The sequence below is a fragment of the Pseudorasbora parva genome, chromosome 24 (genome assembly GCF_024679245.1).
Source record: "Pseudorasbora parva isolate DD20220531a chromosome 24, ASM2467924v1, whole genome shotgun sequence".
Classification (NCBI taxonomy): domain Eukaryota; kingdom Metazoa; phylum Chordata; class Actinopteri; order Cypriniformes; family Gobionidae; genus Pseudorasbora; species Pseudorasbora parva.
In genome coordinates, this window is record NC_090195.1 from 31,355,568 (window position 1) to 31,376,317 (window position 20,750).

General features: G+C 37.0%; 1 protein-coding gene across 4 annotated transcripts in view; it reads right to left on the reverse strand.

The window, feature by feature from the left end:
- The window catches only part of ccny (cyclin Y), an 80,548-nt gene extending 64,961 nt beyond the window's left edge, over positions 1-15,587 (reverse strand). For all 4 annotated transcript variants that reach the window (XM_067434544.1, XM_067434545.1, XM_067434543.1 and 1 more), the window contains exon 1: positions 15,108-15,587. In XM_067434544.1, the coding sequence (XP_067290645.1) occupies positions 15,108-15,261 (154 nt within the window). In that variant the 5' untranslated portion in view covers positions 15,262-15,587. The remainder of the gene's footprint in view (positions 1-15,107) is intronic.
- Between the last annotated feature and the right edge of the window lie 5,163 nt (positions 15,588-20,750).

Here is a 20,750-nt window from a genome sequence, read left to right on the forward strand (position 1 = left end):
CTTTCCACATTCACGGCCCGTCTCATATTCACTCGCATAGCTTTGGCATACTCATACTTTCCTCCACTAAGTTCAACACTATTGCTTCAGAAACATTCTGAATCAGAACGATCAATTATCAATGACTTAGATATGTTTGCGGTATCACTCAGAAACGTATGTGCAGGCGTAGCATTTTATTTACTCTCAAATGTTTTAAATAACTGTAATGTATTTTATTATTATTCATAAACATATTATCATGGCATGTATATTAGTGCATATAAAAAATATATTACGTAAAAATGCCTTGATCTCATTTAATAATTAAAAGTTTGGAAAACATGCCTTGATTCGATTTTTAACTAGCGTTTTACTTGCTTAAAAGGACGTGTATGTAAGATTGTGGCCAAAACTGGTACTGCAATCACTTTCAAATGACTGTAGAGCGAGGTATCCCCCTCCCCCTGACTCGAGGTTGCTAGATTGGCTGCAGGATCAGAAGAAACGTTTGTAGATCTGCAGCTGTGGTAACTAGAGCAGATCTGGCAACCCGGATGCAGAAACACTACTAACTTTGTTATTGGTTGATAGGTGGAGGGCTGAGCTTCAGACCAAAACCCAACATGTCAACATCAACATCAGTTGAGGGCTGCAACAACAACTTTTAAATGACAATATCCTGGCCGGACTACTGTTGTCAGTGATAGAAGTATTTGAAATGAACATGATTTCTTAATGGCTAATGACATATCAGGGCCATTTTAGGATTAATTGAAATACATTTTGTACATACAGTTCCTTTAAACAGTGGATCTTGTTGAAAACAGTGGGTATCTGGTTAAAATGATGGTTCCTCTGATGGAAAAGGGCAAAACAATCTAAAAAAAGATGAAAGAAGCTGAGCTTTCACTACATTACCCTGACCTACACTGGAAACTTTTAAAATAGTGAGATTCTGTATATATTTGCAAACAGCCTGAAGAAATTATAGGCAAATGGTAGACATCATGGTCAAGGTTCATCATGGGAAATAATTAAAAGAGGCTTAGTCAACCAAATGTTAATTAGTTGAATAGTCTCAACAAAAAAAACTTCCTTAAGAAGTGGTGAAGTCAATTTTATCCTACAAAAATGAAGTTGTTACCATTTTAACAGATGCTACTGTTTTTGTCAATGAACAAACTTGCATCTGCATCCAACCTCAAGCTGCTAATGTAACAACTCAGATACTGTCAAATGTGCATTTCTAAGACACAAAACATGCTAGTGTTGTCAAAAGTACTGACCATGATACCAAATCGGTACTGAAATAATGAGTAGGCTATGTCTCCTGAAAAGAACCTCTACGCAAATGATAGCTCTAAGGTTTTCACAAACAATAACGTACACAAAAGATTATAAAATTGTTGTACTTATGCATTTACAATTAAGGAAAAGGAGCATACACGTATGCCCATTGAAAAAATACAAATATCACACGAAGAAAGTCCAAATATCAAATGCAATAGCGTTAAAACGCTGGACTCTTGAGGTGAATTGACATACTACACAGGTCTTACCACCTTTTAACGGGTCTGGGCTGTGTATTAAAAGGAGGGGCTGGTTTGAACATTATTGAAAACGCTGCTTTTTTAAGGCATCCTAGTCAGACTGAAGTGCCAAAATGACAGCGTAATATGGAAGGCCAAACGGCAAAATGAACAACGTTTTGTCGTATAAATTTTTTTTTGCGGCACTTGTACTACAGAACGCCGTATTTTGCGCCGTCTTTTCGTCTAAAGCACCGCAAATAACAGTGCTTTCTGGACACCAGGCTTTTAATTAATGGCTTTTTGTGACCCTTTTGGTGTTCCATAAAAAACACTTTTAACCGCTGCCGTGCGTTGATCATTGCTGCTAGGGATGCACCGATCCACATTTTTTCACTTCCGATCCGATCCCGATACCTGAGTTTGGATATCGGCCGATACCGATACTATTCCGATACCAGAGCTGTGTTTGCTTTAATATTATTATCATCATTATTGTTGATTTTATATGATTCTAAAATAAACTCCTCTCAATCGGCAAGTATGATATTTATGTATTAGGGATGAAATGGTATGGAAATTTCACATCACGATTATAGTGACCCAAATTATCACGGTTATCGAATATTATCACGGTTTTGTTCAAATAAGATGAAAGTGTTCAAAAAGAACAGATCCACAAACTTAAAACATTTCAATAAGTTTTATATTTGAAAATCAACAAACAACAAATAAATCAAGCAGCTCTAAGCACTTTTTAAGCTAGATTCTGTGGGATTTCCTTCCTTATAAATCGCCATTGTCAATGGCAATGCATACATCTCTATTATATCTCTAATATACTGTATAATCTCTAATATTATCTCTGTAAATATATTCTCAAGCAATATTCTCATCAGTGTTCTATCAGCTATGACACATTTAAATCTAGCATAGTTTGTCTATGAGCCCATACAATATCCTAGTGAAATAAAGCATATATTTGTTTATTATGTTTATATATTTTTATTTTATTAAATATCAAAAATCCAAAAGGTGTGCATCATACCTGACACCTAGATAAACACTTTACGGTCAGTTTTATGACTAAGTCATTCTCTTCAAATACTATTGAAGTTAGAAACGTATACCAATGTTTTACGTAACTTTAGAGACGGTCCCTAAATTCGCGAACGTCAAGCAGACTTTATGCCAGTCATATCAGATGCGTTAGTTCTGCTGTGTTTGTTTGAAAGTATTTTCGGGGCTGAAATAGAACAAAAATTGCCAATCACTGTTTGCTGAATGAATCTCCTGCGTAGTACATCGCACAATCTTCTCTGCTTTTAGTGTAGATTCAGTGAGAGAGCTGTGTGCGCTCTGAACAAAACATTGGCTAATCTGAACGCCTCTGATTATTATATTCATAAACGCAATAGAAACACGTGTGATGCACAACGCGATTATAACAAATGGATTTTGAGAAGAACATAATAAGTTCAAAGTGGCTAGTGTGAGTGTTACACGCGCCACAGCCGACACACTTAACCTTGTCATTTAACCTAGTCTTGTCTGAACTTATCTGCTTTGCTGAATGTTTGATTGCGTTCGGTGTGTATGACGCGAGGGAGCTTCCACCTCTCTGAATTACGGTTTTGCAAACATCGTCTTGCTCTGCGGTGTATGGCTAGCCACAATGCTGCTCAATGCTATCGTGCTGTCTGGCTGCAAACTGCGGAATGGCTTTCCTGAGCAGGGGCTTGTCTCATAACTCTGTGTCTCATTGAGCCGCGCCTCCGTTCAGGAAATCCATTCCATAGTTTGCAGCCAGCTAGCAGACAAGCAGGCAGGAGTTATTTCAGCAGACAACGTTAAAGCGCAGACATGGCTCATGGATATCGGATTTCTCCGCTGGTTGGATCGGGAAAATCCGATACGTGAATTACGCTGGTATCGGCTCACGATACCGATCCCATCCCTAATTGCTGCCAATCAAAGGTACATCCAAACAGTGCGTGAGCACAATGGCCAGTCAGAGGTGTTTCCGATTACAGCTCAACAGCGCTCAAAGCGTCACATTTTTGACATTTGGTATCACGGTCAGTACTTTTGTCAGTAATATTAATTTGTGATAAGTGTTCATCATGTTCTAATAAAACCACAATTAACTGTCTGGTTTCTACAACTTTTTTAGGAGCAAAAAGCTGCTTTGTAATATTTGACATTTACTGTGATAATTATCTCTATGGACTAATATAATAAATATTATCATGACCAGCTCTATTTAGGAGTATGTACCATAGCTAGTGAACAGAGGAGAACTCCTGGAACTACTTCAAGAGAACAAGACTAATGAAGAGTAAAATATGAGAAGGTGAAGCTGGCAACAAGAGTAATGTTTCACATGGGGTTGGACTTGGGGAAAATGAAATATTTTTCTGGCTGGACGCTTCAGGGTTTAAAGTCAGCAGTTATAATGTCTGACTTCAAGTCACACATTCGGAGGGTCACAGCTCTAAACACAAGCCTAAGGCTTTGCACTCGCAAACAAATGCCCTACTGTACCGCACTCTCAATCATGCCGGAGTCACATTGCATTGAGGGCTGGTGTGGTGTGTTAACAGAATGGATGTTGCAGGGAATCATATGAATAAGTGCGGAAGCATGAGGAAAGGTGTAAACCAGGGACGCTTAAATTGTGCAGCTCATGAACCATGCAGGGTGATCAGGGGCCAATAAATGAAATGCCCTGGTAATGATACTTTCATTTCCACATCCACGGCTGTGTTTTAGCCTCCAAATAACTCATTCATCAAAACAGTCTCAAGCCTACAAAAGGACTTTTTCTTTTCTCAGAAGTAGTCCGTAGTGCTTTCATACAGTCTGCTTTTTCCTTAAAGGCATTTTATTAATGTAGCGAACAGAACCTGATGTCGAAATGCCGGCAAATCAAGCAATGTTCCAGCTAAAGTAGTTTATTTCCTGAATTTCAATGAAGGACACTAACAAGAAATTGAATTTGAATTTAAAACAACCTTTCATGTAGAGTGTAACAGTTCAGAGTGAATGAAAAACCTCCTGCAAAGGTTTAAATCTGAAAGTGCACCGTATGGAAAGCTATTTTCTCTCACGACTAAAAAAAAATAGTTTGAAACGAATCGCTAGCAGTTTTGTTGTGACGTCTAGACGAAACAGTATATTGCCCGTCCACTTATAGTGGCTAACTCACATTATTATTGCTTTAATGAAATACTCCTGTAAATCAGCTGCACTATTACCTAAAACGCTGTCTAATAATGCAGATTGCCTGTCGTTTTTGAGTAATAATAAAGGATGGAGCAAGATTTGTTTTTGCAAACTTTAATATTACATCAGTCATTCACATTAGTACTGGGCTAACGTATGCCCTGTTATTGATAGAGTTACCGCATGTGCACCGCAATACATTAGAAACACGTCATTGTTAGCGTCTTTACTGTCTGTACAATCGCTGAGCTTTAAGAAGCCTCCTGACAGAGCTAAAGTTCAGTTATGTTTGGCTTGAGAAATACACGCTGTACGCTGATCTGATAATCAGAGCTGAGTAGACCAATCACAACAGACTGCTCCCTCTGACCAATCAGAGCACATTAGGCTTGCGGAAAGGAGGGATTTAGAGGGACTGATTCATCCGTCTAGTCGTTTGAGAATCATTAAAGGACTTGAATTTGTGACGATCGGGTGCGGATGTATGGTTTGTTTTTAACAAAAGATTTCGGTGACGTTAGAGCTGATCCGCACATCTCTAGCAAGCCCATCTCTTGTTCTTATTTCCTGTCCAATATTTTTTGCTTCTTAAAAAAGCCACAAAGCCTTCATAAGACAGTAAAGGCGTATGCCATGCCTGAGCTGAAGCTGAAACTTTAAAGTTAAGTTGCACAACATAAATGCAATGTTTAGGCATTATTGTTATTTATATTACTATTATTTTGGTTTATTGGTTGTAGTTTTAGTTTTAGAATGAACTGTTTACCTTTTTAAAGTCATTTGAAATAGATTTTTATATAATATGGCAATTGAAAGCATAACATTTTCTTAGTTTCACAGTTATTAATGTATGCAATTTCAGCAATACATTTTTTCTGAAAAGAAAACGTAATTTTAAGATACCCGTCTTATTTTCTCTTATATATTTAGTATTGCTCTTTAATAACGAAAAAGTATTATTATTAATAATAAAATTATTATTATTATCTATTATTATATAAATTATTATCTAATTACTCAATTAATCGATGGAATAATCAGAAGAATACTCGATTACTAAAAGAATTGATAGCAGCCCTAATATTAAATATGTCTTAACCAGTGTTGCCACAGTTACTTTGAAAAAGTAATCTGATTACTGATTACTGATTACTCCTTTAAAAAGTAACTTAGTTACTTTACAGATTACTTGATTTTAAAAGTAACTAAGTTAGATTACAAGTTACTTTATTAGTTACATTCAGCAGTTGCCGACAACACCGCTGCCGCCTCAAAATAGAAATGACAACCGTTTTTGGCAACACACTTTATTGTATTTATGCCCGAGACTGACGGTCCCGACTTTTTTGCGCCCCCTTTTTTAGGCTTCTCCTTCGTTTTATATTTATTTTAATAATTAAAATGAACAATGAGATGTGCTTGTGGAAACAACATGAGACCATGATAGCTTGCGCCACTGTCAAGATATGGCTCGCGCAGGGTTAAAGAGTCCGTTTCTTCAGCGCAGCTGCTAGAGTTATGGCCTTTTTACAACTGGTTCCTTCATTCGTTTTCTCTGACCAGGTATCTATCTGATTGCGAAATGACCAGGAGTAGGCCTAAATGCCTTCCGAGAGTCTTTCGAGACGTATTTAATTCCGATCACTCAAACAAACCAATTCAGAAGGTGCATGAAAGCATTTCAAACTAAACCGGACAAATGTAAATATATCTGGTTGTTTAAACCACATGTGTAAATTTTACTCCTGGCAAATAATTAAAAAATAAATGTGTGAGAGCGTGTTATGTTGTAGTCAGATAGATATGACGGTGCTACTGCAACATCGCTGCAGATGAGTAAAGCAAGCCAACGCATATGGCCGTAAATGAAACTTTAAAATAAGTCACACAAAACACAATCATCTTCAATATAAAATAATGAGACTAATGATCTTACCAGTGCTTAGGTCTCTCTCTCTCATATTGCGATCTTTGAATTTGAAATGAGCTGCTGAATAAAATGCTGGAATCTTTTGCTTTGATGTGAACTCCGTTAAATGAGCATATACCGCGGGAATTGAAGATCGGATTTATATTAATTTTGCTGAAGTGTAAGGTAGGCTATAAGACAACCTCCCTGTACTTTTTTTTTTTGTTTGTTTAGATTGTGTAGCCCGTTTCGGGTTTTTTGAGCACCGTTGCGAGCATGTTGTGAGCAGTAGGCTAATCTATCAGCTGCCTCAGCTCGTCAGAAATGCCTTTGTGGTGGTATAATAACTAGCCTACTTTGTTTTTAATGTCAAAGTAGTTATATTTCGTTTCGTTTATTTTTTAAGTTCATTTAGAAAAATGTTTGGAGCAATTTTTGTTCGTTAAATTAAAGTTTTAATTTTTTTATGTGACGACCCAGTGAGTTAACCGCATGTTTAATAGCCTAGTCTCTCCCAGATTGCTAGATATGGACTGGTCGACCAGCCATAAATCGAAACAGACTGGTTGTTGTTTTTTGTGGCTGATCTCTATTCCTGACTTCAATCATTTCCCAAAATGGAAATTGTGTGAAAAGCACAACTTTGTCATACAAAAATCTACAAATTAAAGGCATATCACTAGAACTAGAATATTCCTATTTTAAGTGATTTTAAGTGAAGTCTGTTTAAAACGCAAGCGATATAGTTTTGTTGTATAATCATGCTTGAATTCTGTGCAGACCGCAAAGGCAGTGGCTGCCTTTTTAAAATCAGATACAAATTCTGAATTGACATGGGGCATTGATAACTGTAGGGCCTGGATTTGGCCCACAGGTCACACTTTGAGTATCCCTGCCTGGTTTAGTAATCTTGTAGTTAAAAATATAAATCAAACCAAATGTCTGAAGCTTTAGTGGGGGGATTTTATGGTTTCAGTCAAAATTCAAACAATATCAAGACTAACAAAGAAACAAATTAGCAGACCATATGGCAAACAACACATAATCCTGTTAGCTCTTAAGAAGTGTGTCTTTGTTTCTCGCTCTTCACACTCCCCTTTTAGGCCTCACTGACTCTCTGTCACACAAAAATATGGTAAAACCGCTCTCAAAATTGGAATCTCTAATCTTATGCCAAGCTGTGACTCAATTTTTGGGACACGTTTTAATCAGTCCATTGGGAAACAATATTGCACTATCAAGGTACATTTTAAATTTGATTTCTGAATCCTTTGAGTTTAGTTTAAAGCCCCTTCTATCAAGTAATAGGGATATCCTATATTATCATACTGAATTATATATTTGACAAAATAGGCAACATTAAAAATCCCTTGATCTTTTGACATAAGAGGTCTTTGCATCATCCTGGAAGTTTCATAACTTTACATTTCCTAATTATAGACACTAATTAATTACTTATTATAAACAAATCATTGATTTAATCAAGCTCGAAAAACATCCATTTTGTTATTGGGCGACATCACATGGGCAATTACATTTACATATGCCTGCCTCCAGAGCAAGACATCCACTAATAGTTATACATCATCGCACGCTTAACGGCTGGCATTTGCCTACACTGGATGTGAGTAGGGATGCACCGAAATGAAATTCTTGGCCGAAGCCAAAACCGAATAATAATGAAATGCTTGGCCGAAGACCGAAGGCCGAATACCGAAAGCGGTGTTTAGCATTTTTTCCATTTATTTGGCAATTTTTTTTTACCATTACAATAATTAAATAGTAAAAATTTGCTTTTTACTATTTTGTGTTGCTTTTCAGAGAAATAAATCAAATAACAAAAATACAATTTCAAAATATTTATTTAACAATGAATTTTTTTTTAACATTCCAGCAGATATTATACAAACTAAGCACAACATAACTTAAAATAAATAATTAGTACAATAAAAAATATATTTTTATTTGGCCATCTTAGAAGCCCCCCTTCTTGAATAGCCTATGTTAGGCCTACAACTGACTGCTGAAAGAATGTAACTCTGTATGTCTACAACAACAAATGTGCATTGAATAGTGCAAAAAATGTGGATGAACCCACAACAAATAAATAACTGTCCTAGACATAAGCCTACTTAGCCTACTTCTTCAGGAAAAGTGGCAGGTTCTTCTTTATGAAAAGTAGCTTCTCTGCTTTCTCACATGAAAGTCGGTTCCTCTTCTCATCGATGACATGAGATCCAGCACTAAACAGTGCTTCCACACTGCTGACATGTTTGCTGCATAAAGCACGCGGCTCTCACTCTACGTGGGTTACTTTTTGATCGCGTCATTAAAAACGTCATTGTTCGGCCAAAATTATTCGGCCTTTTTACTTATTCGGCCGAATGCCGAAAGTGCTTTTTTTGGCTATTTTCGGCCGAATAATTTCGGTTGCCGAACATTCGGTGCATCCCTAGATGTGAGCGTCGCGTCAAAAGCAAATTGAACCCTTTATTATCAATGACGCTGTCTACACTGATAAAGTATGCAGATGAGCGTTCAGTTTCTGACGTACTCCACAAGCTTGAGTTTGTCGACAACAGGACAAATGGAAGAGTGAAAGAGCGTTCGCTTTGAAAGACTTCAGAAGGATCCCAGCATTGGAAACAAGGGGGGTGGTTTATTATGATGGCATCCCGGATCGTGTGAGAGAATTGTTTGTTTGTTTGTTCGGAGCATTTTGTTTTGTAAAAGAGGCAAAGTGTAATTGAAAATTTGCAAAGAAACTTTTGTTGAAAGATGAAGTAGCAGCTGTACTGGATCTGACAGCAGCGATATCACAAAACGGAAGTAAATTATTTCACAATGCTTTGTCTGTAAGGGTGCTTTCACATCTCTAGTTCGGTTCATTTGGTCCGAACCAAGGGCAAACAATTATACATTGTTGCATTTTTCAGATTTTTTGGTTCCTTTTCACACCACACTGATTGCTTTGGTCCGAACCAGTTGAAACGAACCAAAACGCAGGCATGTGACGACATCCACATCACTCATTGGCCATGGCGTATTTCCTAAACTGCTTTTCGATTCGTCAGAATTTACATGTGGGAAAATTCCAACAGGCGAGGCAAAGCCAGCAAACTATAATAACACTATGGAGAGACGACTGCGCGGGCCAGTTTTGTCCCTGGCCATAATCTACTACACGGTGTGTATTTACCACAGTATGCAAACAATACATTTCTATAATGAAGCGTGGATGCGACATGAAAACAACGTTCTAATGCACTGCAGACGGCGAGCGCGCATCACTCGTCACTTCAAGAGGAGGCGTGCATTAATTATTAACTCTTGACATGCTTCCATCTTGCGAAAATATTGCCAACGATCTATCAGGTAATAATATCATGCACACAATGTCAGCGCAGCTAACTACGGCAGCTGGTTCAGTCCAAAAATGATCAGTACTTTTGCAGTTGGTTCTGTTCGAGGTCGGATCACGTTCTCACCACAAACAAACCGCTCCAGAGTTCGTTTGAAATCGTACCGAGACCACCTCTTCAAGGAGGTCTCAGTACGCTTGTTTGGTCCGCTTTTGGTGCGCACCCGAGTGCGATTGCTGCTTTCAGACCTGACCAAACGAACCGCACCAAAGAGGGAAACGAACTCTAGTACGATTCAACCGAACTAAATGAGGCAGGTGTGAAAGCACCCTAAGTGTCAGTTTTATATGGATAATGTTTTTAAAACACTTACTCGTACGCAATAGCGAGTGGCCGAGGATCTGGTTACAATGCAATGACGTTAGCCAATCACAACGGTAGGGGTGTTCCCGACTAAGGATTTACAGATTAGAATCAGAATTGTCAAATCTTTCTATGGTCGACTGATAGTCTAATTATCTAGGTGTGTGTGAATGTGTTAGGAGGGGCACGACACTATTCAACTGCCTGCCAACTGACAATGGCTTTCTTATTTAGGTTTAAATAAAAGGTAATGTGGTGGATAAACATTCATAAAATGTTTTCTCATAACATTTTAAAGCCACGATCGAAATAAAGAACACCACTTTGATAAATAAACCAAAAAATAAAACCTGCCTAGAGAGGAAAAGAACACTTGTTAGTGTGTTTTCATGCACTTTTTTAAGCCGATTATGCCTAAAGGTGGTCACACACCGGACCCTAAGCTCAGCGTCGTGTCTCAGCTATCTCAAACCGGACGAGCACATTATATACATTATAAACGAGCAAACTCAACTCTGAATCGACTTCTGACAGAAGAGCTGCACGATGGGTATCTTGAGGCACAGGGTGAAATCAGTATACATTGATGATTTGAGGGAAATATAATAGAAAAATAAAATATAAAAATATAAAAAAATTGAAAAATTTATTAACAATAAATTGAATATAAAACCTTGAAATGGCGCTCTGTGGCGCGGCAAGATTTTAAACAACTTCCAGAGTCGCTGCGAACAGGCGCCGAATGCTGCCGCAGGTGTGTGTTCACTCATTGAATGTGTTCGAATTTTAAAGGCACGGTGCGAAGCTCAGCGCCGTGCCACGTCTTTAAAATATTGTGCACCCCCATTTTGCCAAAATGGTATGATCCTCTTTTCATAACACCCGAAATGGTGACTATACGGAGCCGAATCCAGCTCCGCATATCGATGCATCGAATCTTCGACTATTCGGGGTCACCCCTACATAACGGTGGCCATTTTCTAACACGACTTAAAGGAGCAGCGCATGAAAAAATATATATAATTTCAGACAGAGGATCAAGAATGTAGGGTTTTTTTTGCAAAAAATGTATTAACATTATAAGTGAACCTCATGACCCCTTTAAGGTTTGATGCAAAGATTCAAGCAATGTGATAAAGTAAAATCATTGCATTATATTGCGGTTACGAAGCAGCTTTTCATGAATGAGAGAATGAGCTCTGACACTGATTTATTCAGTAGGATAAAGCTGATTCACACAGCAGCTGTCTGAATCACAATGGACAGTGTTAATCACAGTACAGCTCCTCTCCATCACAGGAGACTGGCACAGACTGACCCCGACCGCGGAAGAGTATCTTTACCCAACACACACTTCTCATCTCACTGCACAAGAGCTAAGCTGCCATGGGTGGGCTAGATATGATGAAACACGGGTCTTCCTCAATTTCCAGCATATCTTGGGAGTGTGCGATAAAAGTATCTGTATGTAAATGCCGTTTGGGATGGATAGGACTCTTTAATTACACTTAGTCATCCTCAGAAGTGTGCATGAGACAAATGGGGGTTACGTGCAACATATTCTGTAAAACAGGTCGCATCGCATCTGGTTCAGATCTTTGTTAAATAAAGAGCCGTTTACTAAAGATGCCTTCAAATGAGCAAGCAAAGATGACCATAACCGATGTCCATCACATATGCAGATTGATATCTAAAAGTATATCTTCTTCTTCTCACTAACATTTAGATATTATTGGAATAAAACAATAAAAAGAACGTTCATAGATATTGCCGTCAGTTCGTACCGCCATTAACACTTTGTACAACAATCGAATGCGGTGAGACCTGATTGTTCATGGGACCTTCGGCATAAAGCCTATTAAAAGGGTATAAATGGCTGATATTTCACCACCTTAGAATTATAAGTTTCTATCAACATCCTGAACAGTTTTGAAATATTGAGCTTCAAAGTTTTTGCATTCCATTCGACTTAGATAAAATAAAAAGTCCCAAAATGTACACAACATAAAACCATCACATAATGTAAAAAAGATGTCACAGTATGAGATGAACTCATTTTTGACAAAAATGTCAAATAGAACCTTATAATTTCAAGGTAACAATTTATAATTACTGGATACAGATTTTTATTGAATTATGTAATATAATTACTCACAGAAAATATATTTTATTTTAGAGCTAAATAGGGTTACAGTTAACCAACATTAAGCCATAAAAAGTTTTACGTGCAATAAAGTAAACATCAACTGAATTCAAATATAAAAAAGCTTCAACTTATATAGTTTCAGTTTTAGTAACCAATGCAACACTTATTATTTTCATTTAGTTTAACTTGATATAACAAAGTAAAACTGAAATAAAAATGTATAAACCATATCGACAAATATAAAACCCAAAAGCTAATAAAAAATAACTAATACACACAATTACTAAAATATAAAAGCTTATTTAAAATAGTAATACACATAATATAGTATTTCAATAATGATACAATAAACAAAAGTAGAAAAATATACATATTATTTACTATAGAAATTACCATTGAGTTAACAAGATGCGATTTCCAATAATTTATTAGTGCTATTGGTCAAGAACTTAACACTAAAGTTTTATTGAGATTGTCCTCACAAATACCAATTTTTAAGTCAAGGAATATTTGAAAGCAGCAGATCAATCAAAACGAATAAGTGACAATAGGCTGTTTATAAAAGGGTTAGTTCATCATCCCATGATTTACTCACCCTCAAGCCATCCTAGGTGTGTTTATGACGTTCTTCTTTCAGCAGAACACAATCAAAATGATTTAAAATACCCTGGCTCTTCCGAGCTTTATAATGGCAGTGAATAGAGTTTTTGATGCTCCAAAAAGCGCATCCATCCATCATAATAGTAATCCATACGACTCCAGGGGTTAATGAAGACCTTAGAAGAGGTAACTCTTTGGCCAAAACTCCAGAAGCCACAGATTATAGTTTATAAAGTTATAAATATGGATATTTTTCTTACAAAAACGCAAATCAGCTTAACCCCTGGAGTCGTATGGATTACTTTTATGATGGATGGATGCAGGTTACCATTCACTCCCATTATAGAGCTTGGAAGATATATGTAAGCCCCTTTATCAAACAATTAAAACAAACCAACATTTCACAGCACTAACTTACAGTATAAGGATTTTTAATGCTGCACAACTACATAAATATGATCATGTGGATCAGTAACTGGTCCTGGATCAGCTATTTCTCAAGAGCTCTGCTTGCTGTCACATGACACTCTCATCAGCCTCCATCTCCTTTCAGATGTTAAATTACATTACAGCATATCTGGATCCACTCTCCACTTCAGCAGATGCCCAGCGCACCGACTGCATTAACTGCAAAGATCAGATCCACTGAGAGATTCAACCGACAACAAACACTGGGAACTTCAGCTGCAGGATGCAAGATCACGCACAAAAACATTCACCTTTAAATCCGCAATATGAATCAAACACCACACGACACCCTTGCAGATTAGGACTACGCTGATACCGTGGTTGGCTAAGATACCAGATGGTAACACCACGATACAGAACACTTACCATATTCATTTATATGGTACTTCCAAGCACTAAGGTATTTTATCAACAGTGCGTAACGGACGTAGGCCAGCAAGAGTGGTGCATGTAAATCTCCCTCCACTGGTTTCAAGAGGCACGCTAGGATCTTTAGTGTCCTTGTTAGTGCGCCCACCTCCCACGCCGGAGACCCCGATTCGAATCCCGCTTGGAGCGGGTCAAGTAGGACCGCTTACATTTATTGCCGTGACCTGGATGAGAGTGAGTGTAATGTAAGCCCGTAAAAGCTAGCATGTAAACCTTACTCCCCTGGCCTCGAGAAGAGCTAGCGACTGATACTAAAGGCTTCTGTCTTTAGTTCCTTTGCTATTGTGATGCTGCCTGCCTAGTGTAGTCCATTTATTTAATATAATAAAATAAATGGCCGGATCTGCTCCCACGCCAGAGACCCTGGTTCAAATCCCACTATGAGCAGGTAGAGTAGGACTGGTTGCATTTGGTGCCGTGACCAAGAAATACTTTGTTAGTCTACTTTGATAATATCAGTCTGGAAATATCAGTAGGCCTATACTTCAAAGTACCTTAGAGTGCAATGTAAATTCTGAAGTAAATGAATAGTATAGTTATGTAATATCATTATATAGTAGTACATGTTGAATATTATATAAATTTTGTTGTGGTAATACCGAGTCATGTAAATACTATGGTAAATCATCATGGTAAAGTTCAAATTGTGTAGGCTGTATGTTCTATATCATATTATGTATGACAGTGATGAAACCCAAGTTATCAGAGGTTTACTGCCGTGTATATATATAGTTGACCTGGCTGACATTTTTTTTGTAATATAGGCTACTGAAAAGACTATACTGACCGCAAAACACTAAAGTGCTATTGACATACAATGTGTGATTATTTTACAATTAAAGTAAGGGCGTTACCATGGGACAGTGGAGTAACACCACGGTACTTCTGTTCGAATGCTGGTACTGAATGACTGCATACGCAATGGTATTTACCATGGTAAAGTGTCCAAATATCACCGTACTGAATACTGAGAACCCTCATGAGGAGGTTTCACTTCAGTGAGGCGTCATTCTGGCCAAAACTGATTATTAACTGTCGTAAATCTCGAGTGTTATTTGAGAGTGTGCGTATGAATGATTCTGGATGACACCCACCGTCTATGTTCTCTCTGTCGCTGATGTGCTGCAGGTTGCAGCCCGTGTCCTCGCGACTCAGCTCCGGTTCGGGCCGGTACGGCTCCAGCCTCGAGTGCGCGTTCCGCCGGAGCTTCGGGCTGGACGACACGCAGCATGATGTGCTGTTCCCCATGAGTCCCGGTGTGTGCAGATAAAACGAACAGCCGCTGATCGACGGAGCCCCGCCGCAGATGATGGGCGTAACAGCTGCGGATGACGGGATGAAACACGGGCTCTGCGATCTGCGAGATCACTCCCGTGCCAAACGGTCGTGTAAAGACATCAGTGTGTTACAATCACGACTGTCCTCATTAAATCTACACATAATCCACGCGGTCTGCTCTAGAGGGGGTTTATGCGCCGGTATCTGTAGGTTATTCCATTCTCATCCGTCGCTGTTACATCGTATCGTTCAGCTGTCAGTGTATCGCCGAGCCCACGATCTCTCTCTCTCACACACACACAAGCTGTGTCCCAAAGTGAAGGGTGCGCACTTCCAAGGCCATGCACTTCGAAGGCCAGACCAGGCCACGCCTTAAAAGTGCACGAAGTGCACGAAGGGCGAACCGAGGGACAGGGTTGCCAGGTCTGAATAATAAAACCCCTACAATTGTTATTCAAAAGTATCGGAATCACAGCCAGAATGTGCCAAAATATCCCAAAATGCGGGGCGCGGGCAGTAGAAATATTGCTTAAGTAAAGACAACTTAACCTGTGGACCATAGGCTACAAACACCCCAAAGCAACAGTAGCCTAAATGCAACCCCATTCCAGACTTGGCAACAAAGAACCAAGCGTCGTTAATGGACTAGCAGGTTCTGACAGCGGACGTTCGTGAGGAGATTTTAAAAAGAGAAATGGAGCATATACTACTACTTATATATATATATATATATATATATATATATATATATATATATATATATATATATATATATATATATATATATATATATATATATATATATATATATATATATATATATATACTTTTTTGAGCTTTCTATTGGGTTTTGACACGCTTCAAAGCCTGCGACGATGGGCTGGACCATAAGCATGTAAATATGTAGCCGGTTAAATATTGTCAAATTGCAAATATTAGTTAACAGTTTATTTATTATGTTAAATGTAACTGTTACAATATATTTTAAACATTTAGCCTATATACGTCCAAGTTTTTTTTTTTTTTTAAGTAGGCCTACTTATTTTTATTCAACTCATCATCTCAGATGCATTTTTTATGGCATGCCATGCAGCCGTCGACCGATTCGGCCCCGCAGAGCTGCGGACAGTGGAAACACTCATCCCAGAGTCTCTATTGAGCATTATTCCCCATCCCGGTCCAGCTCCAGCTTCTCCCGCTCAGCGCAATGAAAGTGTAGAAAAGTGTTTTCTTCTGGTTTGGCTGATAATAAAAATGTGTTGTTTCTAATGTTAAACTTAAGTTATTTTATTGGTCTATAAATAGGCTATATTGTAAAAAGCCTACGTAGGCTAATAGACCAATTTATTTTCATTTACACATTTTAAATTACATGACAAGAAAATATATGTATAAGCATAAATGTGTTTTGTAGCTACAAATTATAACGTGCATTACAAAAATAAACAATAGCTATAGAAAAACCACTTCTCTTTAATTTAGCCTACGTTTGAAGTTAACGAAAATGAACAATAGACAGCAGTTCATTTAATTTACAAATAACTTAATTTAGCATTAAAAATAATAAGCTAGCCATTTAAATTGTTCTGTGTCGGCCACGCATTCAGCCTTTGGAGGATCGATGTTGACCGTCGTCAGTGAACATTCATTCATATATATATATAAACTTTATTTTAGCATCTAAGTCAGCAGTTTTCGTTTGTTTGTATTTTTTCTTATAATTCTGAGTGACAAATGTCACATTTGATTTAGCCTATTTTTCTGTGATATTTGTTTTAGTTACGGTGTTGACATAGGCTACAGCAGGCTGTAAGAAAAATAAATGATTGCACGGACAATTCCTATCCAGTGTCTCTCTTTCTGTAAGGGAAATTTAAAAGATAGATTCTGGAAACAAAATCTAAATTTAGCTGGATCAGTCGGGTCGGGAATAAAATAATTTATAGCGGGTGAGCACGGAGTGAATTTTGCGCGAGCGGAATGGTGCGGTGCGGAATAGCGGGAGCAAGACGAAAATACAGCGCCGCGCAGATTATATTTTGAAGGAAAGTGTATGGGAAAAAAAGAAAGAAACAGCGAAAAGGGTGATAATGGACTGATTCATCTTCTTGAGATAATGGTTGAGAAATAAATAGCATTTAAAAATTGGGGAAATTAAAGTTCATCTTGCTCAGGGCAGGGAACTGGGAACTGTGTGAATGCACTAACGTTGGACGTTTTATTTACTTCTAGCGCTTGCGCTGTTGTGTTCAATAGTACCCAGGCTACACTTGAGTTACCGACCGCTACCGTCTTTAACTGGAATCTGATCAAGTGCCGCGGGAATGCGGACCAGTCAAATCCTGTAGTCACCAGTGTGCTATGAATTCTGGGATAGGGAAGGGTGCGAAGTTATGGGAAGGTCCCATCTGCTGTACCCTTCCTTTGCCTGAGAACCGAAGGGCGCATTTTGAAGTCGCTCATGAATTGCGGCAGCCTTCGTCGCACCGCTGTGACGCAATCGCACTTCAAATGCGCTCTTCAGCGGTGCAGCTCTCCCTTTGGGACAGCCTACGTAGTGCCGCTGTGACGTAATCGCACTTCAAATGCGGCCTTCAGAGGGTGCAGCCTTCACTTTGGGACAGTCTTCGTAGTGCAGGTATGACGTAATCGCACTTCAAATGCGGCCTTCGAAGTGCGCGCACTTCACTTTGGGACACAGCTACATACAGACCATAGACACACACACAGAGAGAGCACACAGAACAGCTTCCGGTTCAGTGCCTGACGTCACTCAAAACGATGCATTTTGTATTTGCTTGCAAGAGATTGTAACGTAAACGATTTTGATATATTTTTCTGTGGTATATATATATATATATATATATATATATATATATATATATATATATATATATATATATATATATATATATATATATATATATATATATATATATATATTTATTTTTTTTTTTTTTATTTTTTTTCTTGGTTGCATTAAACCGCGTTAATCTGGTTACACATTAGTCATTGGATAACATATATTTCTGTTTGCGCTAATATTCATCCACATATTCACATTTAAATAATAATAATAATAATAATAATAATAATAATAATAATAATAATAATAATAATAATAATATACGGTAAGCTATTATGTCGTTTTAAAAAAAAGTAGACGTTGAATTACATAAAGTATGTTTATAGTTTTGTGAGTTAATATACTTGCCTTATAGAAATCTACAAAAAATAGTTGCTTTACCCTTTAAAATCTGACATTAGCCTTAATAATAGAAAGAAAACAAAATAACAAAAAAGTTTTATGAAACATTTAAACAAAATATGAAAACATTTTTTAAAAAGTAATGTTTTGTATCATATTTGATATACTACATCAGCATAGAGGCCCAAACTGAGCAAAAAGATGCAATTTTCCTTTTATACGGACAAAAAGATGACATCCTGATGTTATAATGCAAGTCAATGAGATAAACAGTATAACAAACAACATAAAATGCATATGAATATCAGCTGACACCCTATTTCTGCCAATAATAAGTGTGTGTGTGTGTGTGTGTGTGTGTGTGTGTGTGTGTGTGTGTGTGTGTGTGTGTGTGTGTGTGTGTGTGTGTGTGTGTGTGTGTTGATTCATAGTTTCTATAATGTTAATTCATAATTTTAGTGACTTTTATTTAATAATTACTATGTTTCTAAAATGCTATAATGTGGAAAATCACTGTTACAATACATAAGCTATTAAATTTCACCAACACCAACAATATCTCTGTAAGCAAGACATGACAATTTCAAACATAATTAAGATTATAGCTTTTGTGACATTTATCGCTACAACAAACAGGCTTTATTTCAGCTTCACACAAAAGGCCTCCTCACTAATAATGGGTCATTGTGTTTATGTTATCAGACACTGGTTTGATATGTCACGGACATGGTGTCATATCACAAATTCAAATCATTTTGTTCAAATTCAAAATTCAAAAATGAACAATATCGAAGACTCTATACTGAAGACAAGAAAATATAGAGATATTTCATATATTTCAAATAGCAACATAACTATGGAAGCATAAGAGGAGTATTTTTCAGAAAAATGGAAATGGCTTCCCATAGTTAATATTGTTTCTTCATTGTGTTGTCTCCATTGATTGCAGTTACAGGACGATCTGGGTTTCTATTAGCATTTTTGTTGTTTCCTTTTTATTTTAAGACTAACTTTTGCAATTTTAGCTACTTACAGAATATAGGCTATTCTTGATGTCTGAGAAAACATGATGCCTGTATATGTACAAAATAATATAGTAATACAAATCTGTTGTGCAGAATATACTTTCATGAATGAAGGTCATCAAATTTAACATGACTGCTTAAATGATTGACAGATTTAATCTGCTGGGTAATATGTAGCCTAATGTAACTTTATTGTCTAGTCAGCCATTAATAAGTAATTTTATCTTTCGAGACTTTGAGGCAAGGTAATTTATATATAAACATAGCCTATTAGAAATTCGTGATTTATATGAACATAATAGAAAAGTCAACATAACTATAAAGACCAGGTTAAAATCATATAACAAGGCTACTTTGAAATGGAATACAAATACATGAAAAACAAATTAATAAAAACAACATGAACCCGGAATGAAGAGTCTCACTACAGCGGTGTGAACACAATGGAAAGACTAGCGTCGCACATTATTAGTCAATACAATACAGCAGCGGCCTCTAGTGGTGCAACGGGATTTTGGCACTTGCTAAATTTAATAGGCCTATACAATTTTATGAAGTGAAAATGTTCACATAAAATGAATGAACGAATGAATGAATGAATGAATGAATGAATGAATGAATGAATGAATGAATGAATGAATGAATGAATGGTGTCCGTGTTAAAGCAGGAAGGTCAGAGAACAGCACCTGTCCAATACTGTCAAAGTCAAACATTTGTCTCAGAAGCTCAAACATCCAGCACGCAGTTTTACCGCTGTTCGCCTTGACTGATAGGAGGCGCTATTGAGCATTCGGACCTCAGTGTATTTGCAATCAAGTGAGAAGCTCAATAATATAAGCACGCCAAATAAATGTGCTTATTTAATATAAATCGTCAAGTTAAATTAGGCTAATCGCAATAATATTAATATAATATCGCAATAATATCGCAATAACATATATTATGTTTTTTATGTTATTACTTGTTATCATTAATGCGATTAGCCTAATTTAACTTATTAAAAACATATTTAAATAATCTTGTGTGTTCTATTGAATTCAACATCTATTCATTATTAACTAATATATATGGGACTCGCCGCTGATAATTAATAAAATATTTACCATATGATTAATCCCATCCAAAATAAAAGTTCATGTTTCCATGATATATATATATATATATATATATATATATATATATATATATATATATATATATATATATATATATATATATATATATA